The 19,840-nt window shown below is 42.9% G+C and overlaps 1 protein-coding gene across 1 annotated transcript; it reads right to left on the minus strand.

The window, feature by feature from the left end:
- Positions 1-640: 640 nt before the first annotated feature.
- On the minus strand, positions 641-19,381 carry LOC123999253 (GTP-binding protein SAR1b). Its single transcript, XM_046304823.1, has 7 exons — positions 19,193-19,381; positions 5,124-5,199; positions 4,269-4,388; positions 3,134-3,199; positions 2,935-3,038; positions 2,496-2,627; positions 641-2,238 (listed from the first exon to the last, which is right to left on the minus strand). Exons 2-7 carry the CDS (start codon positions 5,179-5,181, stop codon positions 2,122-2,124), a joined length of 597 nt encoding a protein of 198 aa, XP_046160779.1. The 5' UTR covers positions 5,182-5,199; positions 19,193-19,381; the 3' UTR covers positions 641-2,121.
- Positions 19,382-19,840: the final 459 nt, after the last annotated feature.

The following is a 19,840-nucleotide window of genomic DNA, read 5'->3' on the forward strand; positions in this document are numbered from 1 at the left end:
AGATGGTCTTCAAAAGCTTGTAGGCTAGTAAAATACTGAAGACCAGCAGTGTTAACCACCATCATTGTAAATGAGTCATTACAAAATTCCTGAGACAACTCAAGCTACGAGTGGAGCAGACGGGACTATGACGCCATTTTAACACAATCGGTACCCTTTCTAGCCCAGACCGAAAGGTCTATTTCCGGCAATAAATTATGTTTCAGCCAATTACAACTGTTGACGTGGCAGAAACCTTTTTCATAAACCACACCGCAGCGGAATAACGTTCAACTCGATTATATCGAGGCGGAGTTGAGTTTGGACGCTGAAGTTGCTAGCAACAACGAGCCACCATCAGTCGGTTTTTGTACAAATAAAAAAATAAACATACATGTACCTCTTTGTCATATACAAGTGCCCTCTTCCGCGTGCTTCTGAAATGTATACTTTTAATAACATATTTTAGCGAATACAACGTAAAGTGAGATTCAATTAGTTCCGGGATCCTTGGGACAGCCCCACCGTAAACCCTTACCTACCCTAACCATTTAAATTGTCAACTTCCATTATGACAGCCCAGAAAACGAAGGTGTCATTTCTAGTGACAGTCAAGCGACCGAGCCACTCCAAAATAACTGTTGGTTACGGACCACTGTTATCCTGTTATTCATTGCAAACATTTATTACAATTTATGATGCAAACAGAGTCTCTCTCTTATCGGAACAGCTCATGGAATACGAGAGATTAAAGAGACGCAAAGGGACAGAACAAAAAAAAGTATTATGCGCCATTCAATTATGGTTCTGAAGAAAAACAACACGTTTTGAGAAAAGCACTTAATTTTAACATTGTAATTTGGCATTTCCCCCCTCGTGTTGTACTTCTGTAGATGGTCATTCAAAATCAAAGAACAAGGCATGCATAAGTTTTTTTTCTATAAAGCACATTGATCAAGGAAACCGCGTATAAAATAAAAAAAAATCTATGGTGGGCATGTACATTCTTTCTTATAGGTTTTCATATGCCTATCCATTCCCACTCATGGACTATTCCTCATATCTTACTTGGTCAATATATTCATCCTGTTCGTATCTGCTCAGGGAACTCATCAGTAAAATGGCTTTATAACATTGACAACTACTAGATGTTACATGAAACCAACCACTTTTTACTGCATGTTATTTTCAATCATTTAATTCAGTTAAATATCTTTCTGATCTTGTCTGCTAGCTAACAATTTCAACTTCGAACCTCAGACTCAAAGAGATGGTTATATAGCCAATAGTTACTTTCCTTTTCCTTCTTCTGAATTAAAATGTACCTTCCCATTGTGGTCCATGGTCCTTTCTACCATCTTGTCACACCATGCCTGAGGACCACGAGAGGTCCATGCTACATACAACCCGTTGGCCTACCTACACTCATGTCCTGGAGCCTGGGAATAGTCATTGCAGTGTTGATGAAATGTGATCTGCCATTAAGTGACATCTTAAGGAATGTAACTTTTCCCCCAATACATTAATGTAGATCAATGCAGGGCTCTGTATTATAAGAGTATGACAGAGCCACAGAAGGGCGAGTACGGTGGTCTACATTTCTTTCTATGTTTACTGAAATAATGTAAAAAAATATAGGATAAAGAAACAAATGAACAAAACATGATTAAACACGAGTCACATCTGCATGTTTTCTTTCAAGTTTAAAAAAATATGTATTGCGACGTGTACAACTACTCAGCTCTGTCTCACTGCTCAAAATGTGACGGAAGGGTACGGTGGGCCTATACCATTAGATGAATTTACAGATTTAGAGTTAGAATGCATTTACCACACCAACAGATGTCACGGGGGGAGGCAAAAAGATTGAAACAAAATAGAAAAGATTCATCAGTTAGAATTTTTTTTCAACGGTTCTGCAGAATCAATGCTATGTTAATTCTCTTAGAAAAAGAGAGTAAAGGAAGAAAAAAAAGCCACAAAAAATGTTCCGGAGACCAATAAAAGTCTATTGGGTTCAAGTTGTACTGTTTTTTTTCTGATAGTGGAGGCAGACTTTATAAACCAAACATGGGACTGAGTGTGGTGGCGGTGGTGGTAGAAGTGGGGAGTCTCCCTGTCGCGCCTCCTCCTGCCGGGGTTCTAGTCGATGTACTGGGAGAGCCAGCGGAAGCCCTCCCCGTAGCCCTGCCTCTTCAGCACGCTGCACATGAACAACTCCAGTGGTCTCGTGTTCAACTCCTTCATGGGAATGTTGCCCTGGAGACCAGACAAACAACATCAGGGAACATCATTCCAATGCATGGTTGTTCTAACCACCTGTGGCTCTGCTTTTGTTCTTCCTTTGTTTTAAAAATCATATCTATGTTAGAGGTAGGCTGTTCAACAGGATATTGCTTTGGTTACTGCTAGGGCCAAGAGTTCCCCAACATGACCTAACAGGGTGAAACTCTTGTGATTTGTTGGCGTCGCACAGTAGTATCAGTAGATGTGGGTTAGTGCAGTGATCTCCTCACCTTGCCCGTTGTCTGTCCATACAATCCAAACAGCTCACGCAGTCTCTCCTCGCTGATGGCTTCGTGTCTGTCAATCTTGTTGCCAAGGACCAGGATCGGCACGTTTCCAATGGTCTCATCTGTCATTAGTGCCTGTGTGTACCACAGGGCGGAGATGTCTGGTTAGTTATCACATTAATCCACACCAAACATGTCATGATGTAAGACATGATCTACCCATGAAACTTTTAGCAGGTACGACTTTGGAAACGGTAAAGAAACCATTCTTTCGTCGCACATATCCAAAGAAATGAGTACAAAACTGATGAACTGCTTATGAAAAGGCCATTTGTTTGGATAGAACATGTACGGTGGGTTTTTAAGTTGAAATCGCTTTCAGCCCCATTTATCTTATTCATGGGACCTTTTCAATGTCGTTGTGAAATTCATGATTACGCACATCAAGTTCTGTTTTGGACTCGGCCAATCTCGGGATGTCCAAGCAATCCACGAGGAAGACGATGCCGTTGATGGCGGGGAGGTAGTTTTTCCACACTCTGCGAGCTGTTTGAAAACGTGCACAAAGCAAAATAAATTAGTGCAGTACAGTTTTGCAGATCGACGTTCTCTCACACAGACAGTCAGGCACACATACATACCTTGTGCATGGCCTCCAAGGTCAAAGGTGGTGAAGGTCATGCCAGCAATCGTCAGCTCTTCCGAGGCTGGTGGGTAAAATGGGTCATAGTTACATTGGAAAACTACTACACAAGCTCAGTCAACTGGGTAACCATCAAATAGGTAGGACAAGAGAAAGTAGCCAGCGCTAGCTTTTTATGAACATCTGAGGGGCAGTGTTCATTTTGTCACTCTTGGATTTAGTCGTCTTAGTCATTTTTGTCACATTTTTGTCATTTGAATTATGATTTGGTGTTCGTTGTCAAAATGACGAAAACAGCGCGCCATTTTAGTAAACTCAATGCCCTTTCATTTTGGTCACATTACATGTGTATTGCCTCAATGACCGAGAGTAAACATAAATCACTGACTTCCATAGCCTTGTCCTAACAATATTTTTCTGCATAACATCAGATTCTCTTCCCAACAGCAGAAATATGACAAACATAAGAAAAATCTGGCCATGTAAATTCCTATTTTAGCCTACATAGATATTGCACATTACATACAAAACACACAGACAGACAAGAGAGAGGAGCAATCACCAGATGGCAAAGTATTGTGTGACTGGTTAGCTATGGGGAAGCAAGAGAGTCGCCTACGTAATGTGTCTAATCGGAGGCTGAGTGGAGCATGTCTGCCCATATTCATCGCTTGCTCCCCAGCCGATGTAGGCTGTGGAACAGCTGAACAGAACTGCGAAGCACATCTGTGCTGCTAAAATCAAAATAATTGTACTCATCACTGAAAAGCTCTTAATCTCTCAGAAAAACTCTTGTCCAGTCCACTTAGTAGTCAGATTTTAGTCACAGAGAAGTTAGTCTCGTCTCAGTCAACTGATAGGAAAAAATCATTTTAATTTATATTTTTGTCAGTCTATTTATTTAGTCAGTTAGTCTAGTCAATTAGCACAAATTATATTTTTTTTAAATTGGCGTCGAACAAATATTTTAGTCACTATTTTTGTTGATGAAATTATCACTGAGGAGAAGATCATACTTGGGATTGATTGTTGAACTTTTAGGCATGTTCATAAGCAACTGTCTGTTTCCTTAGCTCTCGATGGGTACGTTTATAGGAAAATTACACAAATGTGACTATAAAAGATTTACTCACTTGGATGTAAAGTTGGCACATGCTGTCCCAATCTGTCATCTTTGAGCATGTGCAGTAGCGTTGTCTTGCCAGCATTGTCCAGTCCAAGAAATACTAACTTGCCCGATTTCTTGTACAGTCCTAAAATATAATAAATGTATCAAACAAATATTTCAGAAATGTCTTTGTACATTGAAAGTGAAGCTGCGACTTCCTATCACCTTGCCCTGTCAATAATTGTTGACTTTCCTTTGCCTAACAATGTATTCACAATGAAACCAAATCATTGGAAACTCTTCTCAGCAACAAAATAAGTCAAACTTGAAAGTGTTGAAGTAACAAGTTTAGACTTGCTGTCAGGTATGCATAACCTATAGTGAACAAGCTTTGTCATTTCTATCCGAGTGAGCTGAGGCCTAGCCGTCATCATTACTCCACACCATTGGAACATCAGCACTACCTGTTTAACAAGTTAAGCAGGAGTGTCACCACGCCTCTCAGGGATGAGAGCTAGCTAGTGTCACAGAAACTAGAGGGCTCTGGAGAGGGAGGCTAAAGCGAGCTGTAGCAGCAGCCTCTTGTTTGTGTTTCACTGTAGCTTGGCAGTGGGCACGCACACTGTCAAACACCTAGGCCTTGTCCTATACTACTCAAAATCAGTTACCACGTTCAACCACAAGAGGGACAAGATGGATTTACAGGAACGACAGACAGTACCACACTCGTTGGCATTCTTTAGAACAGGTGGCGATTGGGAAAACCAAGAAATAAACAGAAAAGGTATCAGTACTGAGTAGCTTAAGAACCATCTTCCTATACAAGCCATTCAGAGGACAGTATTGAAAGTGTAATAGGTGAATTTTAGATAGTACTTACCTAGAAACTGCAGTACGCTACTGAAACCACTATAAATCCAATCAAATATGAAGGACATATCCGGAGCTGGTGAATCCTGTAAGACCGCAAGAACAGAGGCTATGAACAACAGGCATGTAAGAACAGAGGCTATAAACAACAGGCATGCAAGAACAGAGGCTACGAACAACAGGCATGCAAGAACAGAGGCTACGATCAACAGGCATGCAAGAACAGAGGCTACGAACAACAGGCATGCAAGAACAGAGGCTACGAACAACAGGCATGCAAGAACAGAGGCTACGAACAACAGGCATGCAAGAACAGAGGCTACGAACAACAGGCATGCAAGAACAGAGGCTACGAACAACAGGCATGCAAGAACAGAGGCTACGAACAACAGGCATGCAAGAACAGAGGCTACGAACAACAGGCATGCAAGAACAGAGGCTACGAACAACAGGCATGCAAGAACAGAGGCTACGAACAACAGGCATGCAAGAACAGAGGCTATAAACAACAGGCATGCAAGAACAGAGGCTATAAACAACAGGCATGCAAGAACAGAGGCTATGAACAACAGGCATGCAAGAACAGAGGCTATGAACAACAGGCATGCAAGAACAGAGGCTATGAACAACAGGCATGCAAGAACAGAGGCTATGAACAACAGGCATGCAAGAACAGAGGCTATGAACAACAGGCATGCAAGAACAGAGGCTATGAACAACAGGCATGTGAGAACAGTACATGTTAAAACGTTTGATTATTTACTTGGCCCTGATCTTCCTTAGACACAAAAAATATTAAGATCTAGGCCTACTGGAAGCTAGAACACAAGAGCAGTTTCCCCAATCAACCCCAAATAAGGAGCCATTTTAGATCAACAATAAAAAAATAGTTGGTGCTTTCAAGACAACTGGGAACTCTGGAAAAATACAAGGTCAAATCATGACATCAGTGATCTTGGTCGGAAAGCTCCACAGAGGCTTGAGTTCCCAAGTTGGAATTCCGAGTTAGATAACCGTTAACTACTTTCCCCCCCCAGTCTGAGCTTGTTTTATTCAGAGTTCCCAGTTGTCTTGAAAGCACTGAAGTTGGAAACCTCAGAGTTGTTTTGAATGCGGCATGACCCAACAGTGAAGAGATAAGGCTATTAGTTATCCCGGATTCCAAAACTGTTGATCAACAATCTATCAGTCATGGGCACCTTCCTAATATTGAGTTGCGCCCCTTTTGCCCTCAGAACAGCCTCGAGTCATTGAGCATTGACACTACAAGGTGTCGAAAGCGTTACACAGAGGCATGCTGGCCCATGTTGACTCCAATGTGTCCCATAGTTGTCAAGTTTGGATGGTGAACCATTCTTGATACACATGGAAAACTGTTGAGCTTGAAACCCAGCAGTGGTTCAGTTCATGATACACACAAACCGGTGCGCCTGGCACCTACCACCATACCACGTTCAAAAAGCACTTTAATCCGTCTTGCCCATTCAGTCTCTGAATGGCACACATACACAATCCATATCTCAATTGTAACACAACTTAAAAATCCTTTAATCATCTGCTCCCCTTTATCTACACTGACTGAAGTGGATTTAACATGTGAAATTAATAAGCGATGATATCGTTCACCTTGTCAATCTGTCATGGAAAGAGCATGTCTTCCTAATGTTTCGTATACTCAGTGTATAAGACACCATTATTATAATGCATTTAAACGTAACATATTACAGAAAGGGGGAGTGGCCATATACAGTTGAAGTCGGAAGTTTACATATACCTTAGCCAAATACATTTAAACTCAGTTTAAACTCTAGTAAAAATTCCCTGTCTAGGTAAGTTAGGAGCACCACTTTATTTTAAGAATGTGACATGTCAAAATAATAGGAGAGAATATAATTTATTTCAGCTTTTATTTCTTTAATCACATTCCCAGTGGGTCAGAAGTTTACAGATTTAATTAGTATTTGGTAGCATTGCCTTTAAATGGTTTAACTTAGGTCAAATGTTTTGTGTTGCCTTCCACAAGCTTACCACAATAAGTGGGGTGAATTTTGGCCCATTCCTCCTGACAGAGCTGGTGTAACTGAGTCAGGTTTGTAGGCCTCCTTGCTCGCACACACTTTTTCAGTTCTGCCCACAAATTTTCTATAGGATTGAGGTCAGGGCTTTGTGATGGCCACTCCAATACCTTGACTTTGTTGTCCTTAAGCCATTTTGCCACAACTTTGGAAGTCTGCTTGGGGTCATTGTCCATCTTGAAGACCCATTTGCGACCAAGCTTTAACTGATTTCTTGAGATGTTGCTTCAATATATCCACATAATTTTCCTGCCTCTTGATGCCATCTATTTTGTGAAGTGCACCAAATCCTCCTGCAGCAAAGCACCCCCACAACATGATGCTGCCACCCCTGTGCTTCCCGGTTGGGATGGTGTTCTTCGGTTTGCAAGCCTCCCCCTTTCTCCTCCAAACATAACAATGGTCATTATGGCCAAACAGTTCCATTTTATGTTTCATCAGACCAGAGGACATTTCTCCAAAAAGTATGTATCTTTGTCCCCATGTGTAGTTGCAAACCGTAGTCTGGCTTTTTTAAATGGCGGTTGTGGAGCAGTGGCCTCTTCCTTGATGAGCGGCCTTTCAGGTTATGTCGATATAAGACTTGTTTTACTGTGTATATAGATACTTTTGTACCGGTTTCCTCCAGCATCTTCACAAGGTCCTTTGCTGTTGTTCTGGGATTGATTTGCACTTTTCACATCAAAGTACGTTCATCTCTAGGAGACCGAACACGTCTCCTTCCTGGGTGGTATGACAGCTGCGTGGTCCCATGATGTTTATACTTGCGTACTATTGTTTGTACAGATGAATGTGGTACCTTCAGACACTTTGAAATTGCTCCCAAGGATGAACCAGACTACTGGAGGTCTACATTGTTTTTTCTGATGTCTTGGCTGATTTCTTTTTATTTTCCCATGATGTCAAGCAAAGAGGCACTGAGTTTGAAGGTAGGCCTTGAAATACATCCACAGGTACACCTCCAATTGACTCAAATTATGTCAATTAGCCTATCAGATGAAATGTTCATTTCTCTACCATAAGATGCCTCTGTCAGTTTAGAGAATTTGTCAATACGATCAACTGGCCTCAGACCACGCAAACCCAGGCACTTTTGCAGGGAAAAACTCATTCTGATTGTCCGGGCCTGGCTCCCAAGTGGGTGGGTCTACGCCCTCTCATGCCCCTGCCCAGTCATGTAAAATCCATAGATTAATTGTAAATTGTGTTTATATTTTTGTTCAGTATATAACTTGTATATTTAAAAAAATAAAGTATGTGGACACCTGCTCATCCAACATCTCATTCCAAAACCATGGCATTATTATGGGGTTTGGCTTTCCACTAGATGTTGGAACATTGCTGCAGGGACTTGCTTCCATTCAGCCACAAGAGCATTATTGAGGTTGGGCTAGTCGGCCTGGATCGCAGTCGGTGTTCCAATTCATCCAAAAGGTGTTCGATGGGAATGAGCTCAGGGCTCTGTGCTGGCCAGTCAAGTTATTCCACATAGATCGACAAACCATTTCTGTATGGACCTTGCTTTGTGCACGGGGCATTGTCATGCTGAAACAGCAAAGGACATTCCCCAAACGGTTGCCACAAAGTGTCACATTAAGATTTCTCGTCACTGGAACTAAGGGGCCTAGACCGAACCATGGAAAACATCCCCAGATCATTATTCCTCCGCCACCAAACTTTACAGTTGGCACTATGGATTGGGACAGGTAGCTTTCTTCTGGCATCCGAACAAACCCAGATTTGTCAGTCAGACTGCCAGATAGCGGATGGCCATTGTTGCTCCTTGACGTTCCCACTCCACAATAATAGCACTTACATTTGACGGTGACAGCTCTAGCAGGGCACAAATTTGATGAACTGACTTTTTGGAAAGGTGGCATCCTATGCCACGTTGATAGTCACTGAACTCTTCAGTAAGGCCATTCTACTGTCAGCAACAGGTTTCATTCAAATAGCCAAATCCACTACTTTGAAGGGGTGTCCACAAAAATGAAAACATACTTGCGTATAAAGGCCTTTTACAAAAAGTCCCACGGTTACCTAACATAATTAAAAACTTTAAGCATACAAGTTACCACACCCGGTCTTAGGGATTGCCAACTATGGAAATTCCTCCATCGAGTTAGGTAAATCAGCTTTTAATTTCCTTCACCTTATTTAAAATGTTCTTAAATTTGATGTTTCGGTGCAATTCAAAAAGATAATTGAGGACTTTATTATTGATGAATGTGTTTATGACCATGTTGTTCTTTCTACTTGCATTTTGTATTTACATTTTGATGTGTGTATTTTCTGTCATTTATGTCATTCAGGACTCATCCACAAGAGACCGTAGTGTCAGTATGACTCCCTGATAAACTAAAGGTGAAATAAAATATGGTATCTGAGTGAGTAACAAAATCTAAATCTGGAACCAGGGGAAGCATCAGTGACAGAGGCAAAGTAATTTGGCATAATTAGTCTATTAGCCTATATTTGTGTTTCCAAAAGTAGACCAACAACCATCCTAGAATCAAGGTCCTACAAGACTTTAGAATCCCTGCAATCCGAGTTCAGCATGTGGAACGCGGTGCGTGTCACATCGTCGCAAGGAGAGTCTCATCTGAAGGATTTAGCAACATGTGATAAGAACAATTACAATCAATGGCAACCCTCAGGAAGTATAATCTTGTTCCAGTGAGATTCAATGGACAGAAGTACAGGCAGTTCAGACCAATGTTCACAGTCTCTTTCCTAACAGCCAAGACACGTGCTCATGAACATGGCCTCAACGACACTGACTCAGAGCCTGATGATGTGGACCATGGGCCTTGTAAATGGATAATCCCAATCAGGTTTAGTTAGCTAACATTAGCCTATTGTACTTTCCATTAAAAAAATACATGCAAGATACAAACCTAATGTTCTGCCATAATCATTCTAGCATGGAAAGGCTGCACAGGGAACCTTTTAAACTTTGACTAAACTAACAAACCAATGGCCATCTATGTGCATGCAGCTTCAGTAATGCAAAATAAAATGCCATTCAGTCAAAAAGGTAGGCTCCCAACACCTCTACATAAATACCTCCAGTGAGCACTGAGCAGGAGATTTATATATATATTTTTTAAAGGTCAAAATGGACACGCCTACTCAAGGGTTTTTATTTTTTAAACTAATTTTCCACATTGTACAATAATAGTGAAGACACCCTAACTATATAATAACATTGAATCACGTAGTCAGCAAAAAAAGAGGAAGAGTTAAATCAAAATATATTTGAGATTCTACAAAGTAGCCACCCTTTGCCTTGATGACAGCTTTGCACACTCTTGCCAATTTCTCAACCAGCTTCATGAGGTAGTCACCTGGAATGCATTTAAATTAACAGGTGTGCCTTGTTAAAAGTACATTTGTGGAATTTATTTACTTCTTAATGCGTTTGAGCCCTTCAGTTGTGTTGTGACACGGTAGGTAGGGGTGGTATACAGAACTGTTGGCTCAAACGAATAGTTTTGAAGTCGTCACTATTATTCCACAATGTAGAAAACAGTCAAAAATAAAGAAAAACCCTTGAATGAGTAGGTGTCCAAACGTTTGACTGGTACTGTATATTTGAAATAAAAAGAGGCCTGAGCTGGTAATTTTACTGTGACTTTTGTCTCAGACTCAACTGTCTCCCCGTCTAGCGTGCACCACAATGCGCCCGGCAGGCTGCCTGACCTGTGACCAGTTATACAACGTGCAAACAGCTCCAGGGCTAAAGTATATGGGAGCCAAAGGTCAAGACCATGCAAATACAACTGAACTACACATCAGCAGGAGCTCTCCCCTTTGCCCTGGCTGCTGCTGACACACTGTGGGTTGGAGGATGTGTGTGTGACGTGATCCAGTGGAAGCAAAAGATCTACTGGCAATTTCTGAACTGGAGTGCCTGTGTAAACACAGTCAAGTAAATACCCTACTCTAGAACAGTTTAGCAGGGAAGCCAGGATATTTGGTAGAGATGTACCACACCGGCTTCTAGTATTTTCCAACTATCAAAGCAAGAGAGCAGAGCCCTACGCTAAACAACCTCTGATTTATCATACCAGTCTGATTTTACATGATTACGTCAATGGATGCTCAAAAAAGTCACAGCAGTAGTCGTCATGGAGATAGTATTCTATGGTGTTATATATTCAACTTCATTCTGTTAATTCCCCTGAACATCAATCCTTTTAAACATGTGATTGATCAATATAGGCCCAAAACTAATATTTACAGCATCTAGCCTAGCCAAAAGAAAAATCAGAAGTAGTGACACCTCTGCAAAATGTTTTATGATATTTCAATATTAAGGCCAGAGGGCATTGAGGTGCAGGAACAGAAGTGTACTAAGATTATAGAAAAAAATATACTTCCAGTAGGACATCAGACTACCTGACAGATCTATTTGCCAGGCCAGCTGGCTCGTGTTCTCACCTTTTTCCTAGAGACTCTTAAATAGGAGAACGTGTATTCAACTCAAACATAACCTACAGGTTATGACAGCTAGAGATAACTTACAAACACTGATCAATCAAGTCACTGTTTTCAGCTCAAAGCTTTCTATCCCTAACAGAAGTTGAGGTGAGAGCAGATTGCTCTAGAAAAGCCATAGCTACTATATACGTGGGGGAAAGAAAGTACAATCAATAAATCCAGATTATGAAACAGGTTTTTGGGATGCTGATTGCCATAACTCCAGCACAGGGTTATGGCACCACAATCTCAGCATTCTCCAGGTTCCATTTATCAATGCACACCCAATGTCCCAATTCCCAGCCAGTCAATTTATAAACTTCATCTCCCCTGGAAAAAAAGCATTGAGACAATATTTCTCTATGCTACTAGGCTAACACGTGGGTTGTCTTAACCTTGCTGTCTGCTTCTCTGACCTGTGGAACAAAGTTGCAGTTTTTTTTGACAGCTTCTCTGGCCAGGCGAATTCATTTAGCAGGATAATTTTTTAAAACTTTTATTTTACTAAGGCAAGTCAGTTAAGAACAAATTCTTACTTACAATGACAGCCTACCGGGGAACAGTGGGTTAAGTGCCTTGTTCAGGGACAGAACGACAGATCCTTACCTTGTCAGCTCAGGGATTCGATCTAGCAGCCTTTCGGGTTACTGGCCCAACGCTCAAACCACTAGGCTACCTGCCGCCCCAGACATATTTCATTATAAATAAACTAAAGCGCACATATCTTGCCGTCATTTCGGCTGCTTGAGGTGATTGTGTTAGCTTTAGTTGGCAAGCTAGCAAAGGAGAAGTAGCTAGCCTGCATAGCTACATGTTAATGATTTGTTTACTATAACAACAATTGCAAATACAATGGATAGAATGAACGACCAGCCCATAGATAATTTTCCTGACATAGTCAGCTAATGTGCGTGAGCGCATCCATGGGGCAGAAGTCAGGGTGTTGTGATTCTCAGTGGCTAGATTGCTAGCAAGAATGACAAGAAACTGCCATTTGGGGAATCATAAGTGGCTCGTTTCATCTCTTTCTTGATGCCATGTCTTGTTTTGACAGATTATGTCAATGCTAATAGGGCCCCAAATTCACTAGCTAGCCAACCATCTACTGTAAGTATTTATTTGAGAGGAAACAAGTGCTCATTGTGCAAATGTATTTATATTTTATTGAAACTATTGGAGACAAAATATAGCTTACACGTGGTAAACAATCTAAGCCAACCCTGTCTGTTTTGCACCATAGTTGTGGACGAGTTAGTTGTTGATAAACAACCAACCCATCTATTTGGCTAGCAACTTGAGAATCTGTAAACTAACGACTGGCTTTTGCCCAGACTATTTTGTATGGTGGAAGGATAAAATAAAATGAATTTACTAAATATAATAATCTTTTTCATATTAACGATTTTCACCCTCCAGACATTATTTCCTAACGGACTTAATGATGAAATGCCTATGTATGTAATGTTGTGAATTTCAACATGAATGATGTACCTATTGAAGATTACTCTGTTTTTCGTACGATGACTCAATGACTCAATGGCCGCTGCCACCCTAATCTGGTGGTCCCAGCGCGCACGACCCACGTGGAGTTCCAGGTCTCCGGTAGCCTCTGGAACTGCCGATCTGCAGCCAACAAGGCAGAGTTCATCTCAGCCTATGCCTCCCTCCAGTCCCTCGACTTCTTGGCACTGACAGAAACATGGATCACCACAGATAACACTGCTACTCCTACTGCTCTCTCTTCGTCCGCCCACGTGTTCTCGCACACCCCGAGAGCTTCTGGTCAGCGGGGTGGTGGCATAGGGATCCTTATCTCTCCCATGTGGTCATTCTCTCTTTCTCCCCTTACCCATCTGTCTATCGCCTCCTTTGAATTTCATGCTGTCACAGTTACCAGCCCTTTCAAGCTTAACATCCTTATCATTTATCGCCCTCCAGGTCCCCTCGGAGAGTTCATCAATGAGCTTGATGCCTTGATAAGCTCCTTTCCTGAGGACGGCTCACCTCTCACAGTTCTGGGCGACTTTAACCTCCCCACGTCTACCTTTGACTCATTCCTCTCTGCCTCCTTTCCACTCCTCTCCTCTTTTGACCTCACCCTCTCACCTTCCCCCCTACTCACAAGGCAGGCAATACGCCGACCTCATCTTTACTAGATGCTGTTCTTCCACTAACCTCATTGCAACTCCCCTCCAAGTCTCCGACCACTACCTTGTATCCTTTTCCCTCTCGCTCTCATCCAACACTTCCCACACTGCCCCTACTCGGATGGTATCGCGCCGTCCCAACCTTCGCTCTCTCTCCCCGCTACTCTCTCCTCTTCCATCCTATCATCTCTTCCCTCTGCTCAAACCTTCTCCAACCTATCTCCTGATTCTGCCTCCTCAACCCTCCTCTCCTCCCTTTCTGCATCCTTTGACTCTCTATGTCCCCTATCTTCCAGGCCGGCTCGGTCCTCCCCTCCCGCTCCGTGGCTTGACGACTCAATGCGAGCTCACAGAACAGGGCTCCGGAAGGCCGAGCGGAAATGGAGGAAAACTCGCCTCCCTGCGGACCTGGCATCCTTTCACTCCCTCCTCTCTACATTTTCCTCCTCTGTCTCTGCTGCTAAAGCCACTTTCTACCACTCTTAATTCCAAGCATCTGCCTCTAACCCTAGGAAGCTCTTTGCCACATTCTCCTCCCTCCTGAATCCTCCTCCCCCCCCCCTCCTCCCTCTCTGCAGATGACTTCGTCAACCATTTTGAAAAGAAGATCGACGACATCCGATCCTCGTTTGCTAAGTCAAACAACACCGCTGGTTCTGCTCACACTGCCCTACCCTGTGCTCTGACCTCTTTCTCCCCTCTCTCTCCAGATGAAATCTCGCGTCTTGTGACGGCCGGCCGCCCAACAACCTGCCCGCTCGACCCTATCCCCTCCTCTCTTCTCCAGACCATTTCCGGAGACCTTCTCCCTTACCTCACCTCGCTCATCAACTTATCCCTGACCGCTGGCTACGTCCCTTCCGTCTTCAAGAGAGCGAGAGTTGCACCCCTTCTGAAAAAACCTACACTCGATCCCTCCGATGTCAACAACTACAGACCAGTATCCCTTCTTTCTTTTCTCTCCAAAACTCTTGAACGTGCCGTCCTTGGTCAGCTCTCCCGCTATCTCTCTCAGAATGACCTTCTTGATCCAAATCAGTCAGGTTTCAAGACTAGTCATTCAACTGAGACTGCTCTTCTCTGTATCACGGAGGCGCTCCGCACCGCTAAAGCTAACTCTCTCTCCTCTGCTCTCATCCTTCTAGACCTATCGGCTGCCTTCGATACTGTGAACCATCAGATCCTCCTCTCCACCCTCTCCGAGTTGGGCATCTCCGGCGCGGCCCACGCTTGGATTGCGTCCTACCTGACAGGTCGCTCCTACCAGGTGGCGTGGCGAGAATCTGTCTCCTCACCACGCGCTCTCACCACTGGTGTCCCCCAGGGCTCTGTTCTAGGCCCTCTCCTATTCTCGCTATACACCAAGTCACTTGGCTCTGTCATAACCTCACATGGTCTCTCCTATCATTGCTATGCAGACGACACACAATTAATCTTCTCCTTTCCCCCTTCTGATGACCAGGTGGCGAATCGCATCTCTGCATGTCTGGCAGACATATCAGTGTGGATGACGGATCACCACCTCAAGCTGAACTTCGGCAAGACGGAGCTGCTCTTCCTCCCGGGGAAGGACTGCCCGTTCCATGATCTCGCCATCACGGTTGACAACTCCATTGTGTCCTCCTCCCAGAGCGCTAAGAACCTTGGCGTGATCCTGGACAACAAACTGTCGTTCTCAACTAATATCAAGGCGGTGGCCCGTTCCTGTAGGTTCATGCTCTACAACATCCGCAGAGTACGACCCTGCCTCACACAGGAAGCGGCGCAGGTCCTAATCCAGGCACTTGTCATCTCCCGTCTGGATTACTGCAACTCGCTGTTGGCTGGGCTCCCTGCCTGTGCCATTAAACCCTACAACTCATCCAGAACGCCGCAGCCCGTCTAGTGTTCAACCTTCCCAAGTTCTCTCACGTCACCCCGCTCCTCCGCTCTCTCCACTGGCTTCCAGTTGAAGCTCGCATCCGCTACAAGACCATGGTGCTTGCCTACGGAGCTGTGAGGGGAACGGCACCTCAGTACCTCCAGGCTCTGATCAGGCCCTACACCCAAATAAGGGCACTGCGTTCATCCACCTCTGGCCTGCTCGCCTCCCTACCACTGAGGAAGTACAGTTCCCGCTCAGCTCAGTCAAAACTGTTCGCTGCTCTGGCTCCCCAATGGTGGAACAAACTCCCTCACGACGCCAGGACAGCGGAGTCAATCACCACCTTCCGGAGACACCTGAAACCCCACCTCTTTAAGGAATACCTAGGATAGGATAAAGTAATCCTTCTCACCCCCCCCCCTTAAAATATTTAGATGCACTATTGTAAAGTGGTTGTTCCACTGGATGTCATAAGGTGAATGCACCAATTTGTAAGTCGCTCTGGATAAGAGCGTCTGCTAAATGACTTAAATGTAAATGAAATGTAATGTAATGACTTGTGAAAACTTGCGATGTCCTCATTGTGGTTTTACAGACGTGTTTCATACACCTTATTTATACACTTCTGTAATATAAATGAAATGCATATTGTTATATTTGGTAGCACTTATTCGTTTTTCCTTTGCCTCCAACCCCCTTCGATGTGTGGAACGGATGTGGGTGGGACTAGGTCTACATAAGGGTACAAATTACAAAAAAATTCACAAAAGCTCATCGTATGGTGGAAGGATAAAATAAAACTAATGTTTTTCATATAAACATTAAATCTTTGAACATGTTGGCAAGCGTTTTATAAAAGCAATAAGGCCCTCGAACACAGGAATTATCAAAAATAACACCCCCTAAGGGCTCTTTACACGGCCCTTGGCTTCACCTCAGGCCTAAAAACAGCCTTTAGTCAGGAGTTATTCACACGATAATTCCCATATTCTCATGCCTTAATGCTTAAATATAATCTGTATCAATATAATCTGAAATGCTTAACAGTCATGGTTATAATCAGAAGACAAAAGACAATTGCACAGTGTCAGACACTAAATATATTAATCTCAAATGCCCACTAATCAATAGTAGTTGTCATAACATTGTTGATCTCACTCCTATCTAATCAATTAAATCATGTACTGTAATTTCCGGACTATAAGCCGCTACTTTATTCCCACGCTTTGAACCTCGCGGTTTATACAATGACGCGGATAATTTATGGATTTTTCCCGCTTTCACAAGATTCACGCCACCAAAAAAACTGAGCACCGTCACATAATGTGACGTAAATCGAGCGCGCTGAAACTTCCCATCATTCTGATTACGGTAGTAATTTTGTCACCCTCTTTATGGCAAAGACACGGAGAAATGCATATGATGCAGCTTTCAAGTTGAAGGCGATCGATCTGGCTGTTGGAAAAGGAAATAGAGCTGCTGCACGGGAGCTTGGCCTTAATGAGTCGATGATAAGACGTTGGAAAGCAGCGTGAGGAACTGACTCAGTGCAAAAAGACAACAGCTTTCAGAGGGAAGAAAAGCAGATGGCCCAAAGTATTTGCAGCCACTCCACATCAGTGTAAATCGTGCATTTAAGGTGGCGCCCCTTGTTCAGTGGGAGGCTTGGATGACAAGTGGGGAGAAATCCTTCACTAAAACGGGCCGCATGTGAAGAGCAACTTATGGTCAAGTCTGCCAGAGGGTCCTGACAGCGTGGAGCATTTTCAAAAAATCCACTATCATCAACGGGTTTCGAAAGGCTGGACTGCTGCATGTTGAAGGGGCAGCATGAGCTCAGCGGGGTATTTGCCTCCGGATGAAAGTGACGAGAGCAACAATGAAAACGATCCAACATCGGATGAAGCAATTCTGAGGCTATTCAACTCAGACACCGAAGGAGATGGCTTCAGTGGTTTCAGTGCACAGGAGGAGGAAGATAGTGACCAATTACTTTCTTGGTAGGCCACTGTTTAATTTTTGTTACAAGCCGTGTTTCGTTTAAAGGCTGTGTAAAGTTCATTTGTTTCAATGTACAGGTAGGCACCTGCGGCTTATAGACATGTGCGGCTTATTTATGCACAAAATACATATTTTTTAATAATTCAGTGGGTGCGGTTTATATTCAGGAGCGCTTAATAGTCCAGCAATTACGGTAATCAATCATCATTTAGAAGTAGGGGGGGGGGGGTCAATATATGGCCAATAGAATTCAACATGGAGGAGAATCTGGGGTTATTTGACTGATTTAGTTATTTATAGTTTGGTGACTAACATTACTAGGAGAGGATATTTGTTAAGGTATCAACGTGTCAGACTTCAAATTAAAATACACATTTTGGCTAAAGGGAATTGGGTTCAACATTGCATAGGTACCGCACACCTCACAAGAATTCACCAACTCGCACACCTCACAAGAATTCACCAACTCACACACCTCAAAGGAATCTTATGTCACCAATACATATAGAGTTTGATTGTATTGACTCCAAAAAAAATTACATTTCAGCTCGAAGGTGATCATAGCTATCAGATTTTTACGGCCTCTTGTGATGCTCCATTATCCGCTACTGGATATGTCCTGTTTGAATGTAGGAAATGTTTTATTATGAAAACGAATCCCTTTTTTGTTCAATGAAGTAAGGCAACAATGTGTATACACCACCAGGTGTAGACACGTTTAGCCGAATCGAGAACGAAGATACTGTAGTATAGCCAAGTTAAGGTTGGTCGAAAGTTGTGTTATGCCGAACAGTAACCTACTTACCAATGCTGTAACAGCATCACATTATCCCGTTACAATCCGCTAACTACCTGACATTAAGGCATGTGTTTAATTGATGGTGCAAAATCACCATGATGAATAATATAGCAACGACCACTATGACCAGTTGGCTAGCTAACGTTTGGAAGCAAAGCTAAACGGATAGCGAGCTGTGAAAGTCACAAATTTTATTATTACGTTTAGCTGGCAGCGGAGGAGGAGTTGGTTTTATTCTCATTTAGCTAACTGGTTAACATTAAAATCAAGCTAACGACAACGTTGACATACACACGTAAGTTGCCATAGCGATTGGTTGGCCCTCCAGCTAGCTAAGTGGATTTGAATTCATAGATACGTGTCATTTTCAAAGTTAGCTACAGACATTAGCATCGAGCTAGTAGTGGGAGGGAGAAAACTAAAGTTAGCTGTATTGCGTTAACAGTGAAGCGGTTTGTTACAACTAGAGAACATTTCTCAAGATAGTAAATCACATACTACTAATGGGCCTAATTTAAGGTTACCACATATTTCAAATTAAGACAAAACGTTAGCTAACTAACGTTAGCCGTAAACTACACACTTTGTTTTAGGCTTCCTGCTCAAATGACGTTAGCGTAAAGCTAACGTTAACAAGCAGTGTTGCCGTACGTTCAAATAAACTCACTGGCGCAAACGACATATTTGAAATAATTAATGCGAAACACTTACCCGTTAGCTATCTAAGTGTATATCAATTGACTAAATATGTTTTCTCTTAAAATCATGAAAATCGGCCTTCTGGTGAAATGAGAGTCCGCAATTCGCGTCTTCCTCTATACCTTCGTGTTTTGTTACAGAGCCACGACACAGCAATGGCTGTCCTCAGACCTTGCCGCTTCCTGTTTATGTTTCACAATCATCTTTCCGGTAGGAGAACAACAATATTAATAAAGTTCGTGCTCTCCTGTAATGAGGTGTTAACATTTCAATACTCATGTTCATCAGGCCATATTGTACAAACAATCTGACGGGGCAGTTTGTATGTCCACATTTCTGATCTGAACAAGAACGACTTCCAGTCCAAAATCTTAATCTCCAGCAAAAATCGCGCTGGAGATAAGTATTTATTAAAACGTTAAGCATTAGTCTGGTTTTATATAAACTCATTTTATTTGTAAAAGCCAGTCTGTCGCCGTGTATTGAACTGATCCCATGTTTTTGGACTCAAACATCAAAGGAAGCGAAGGCAGTACAAAATTGTGAGCGTTTCACTGTTTCCAGTACTGTCGAAATCAACTATGCACAGGAAGTGCCACGTGTACCAACTGCGCATGCTTGAAGAGATTTGACGTTGTGCCTGCTGGGTGGGACTAGAAT

Source organism: Oncorhynchus gorbuscha, linkage group LG16, assembly GCF_021184085.1.
Source record: "Oncorhynchus gorbuscha isolate QuinsamMale2020 ecotype Even-year linkage group LG16, OgorEven_v1.0, whole genome shotgun sequence".
In the NCBI taxonomy this organism is placed as follows: Eukaryota; Metazoa; Chordata; class Actinopteri; order Salmoniformes; family Salmonidae; genus Oncorhynchus; species Oncorhynchus gorbuscha.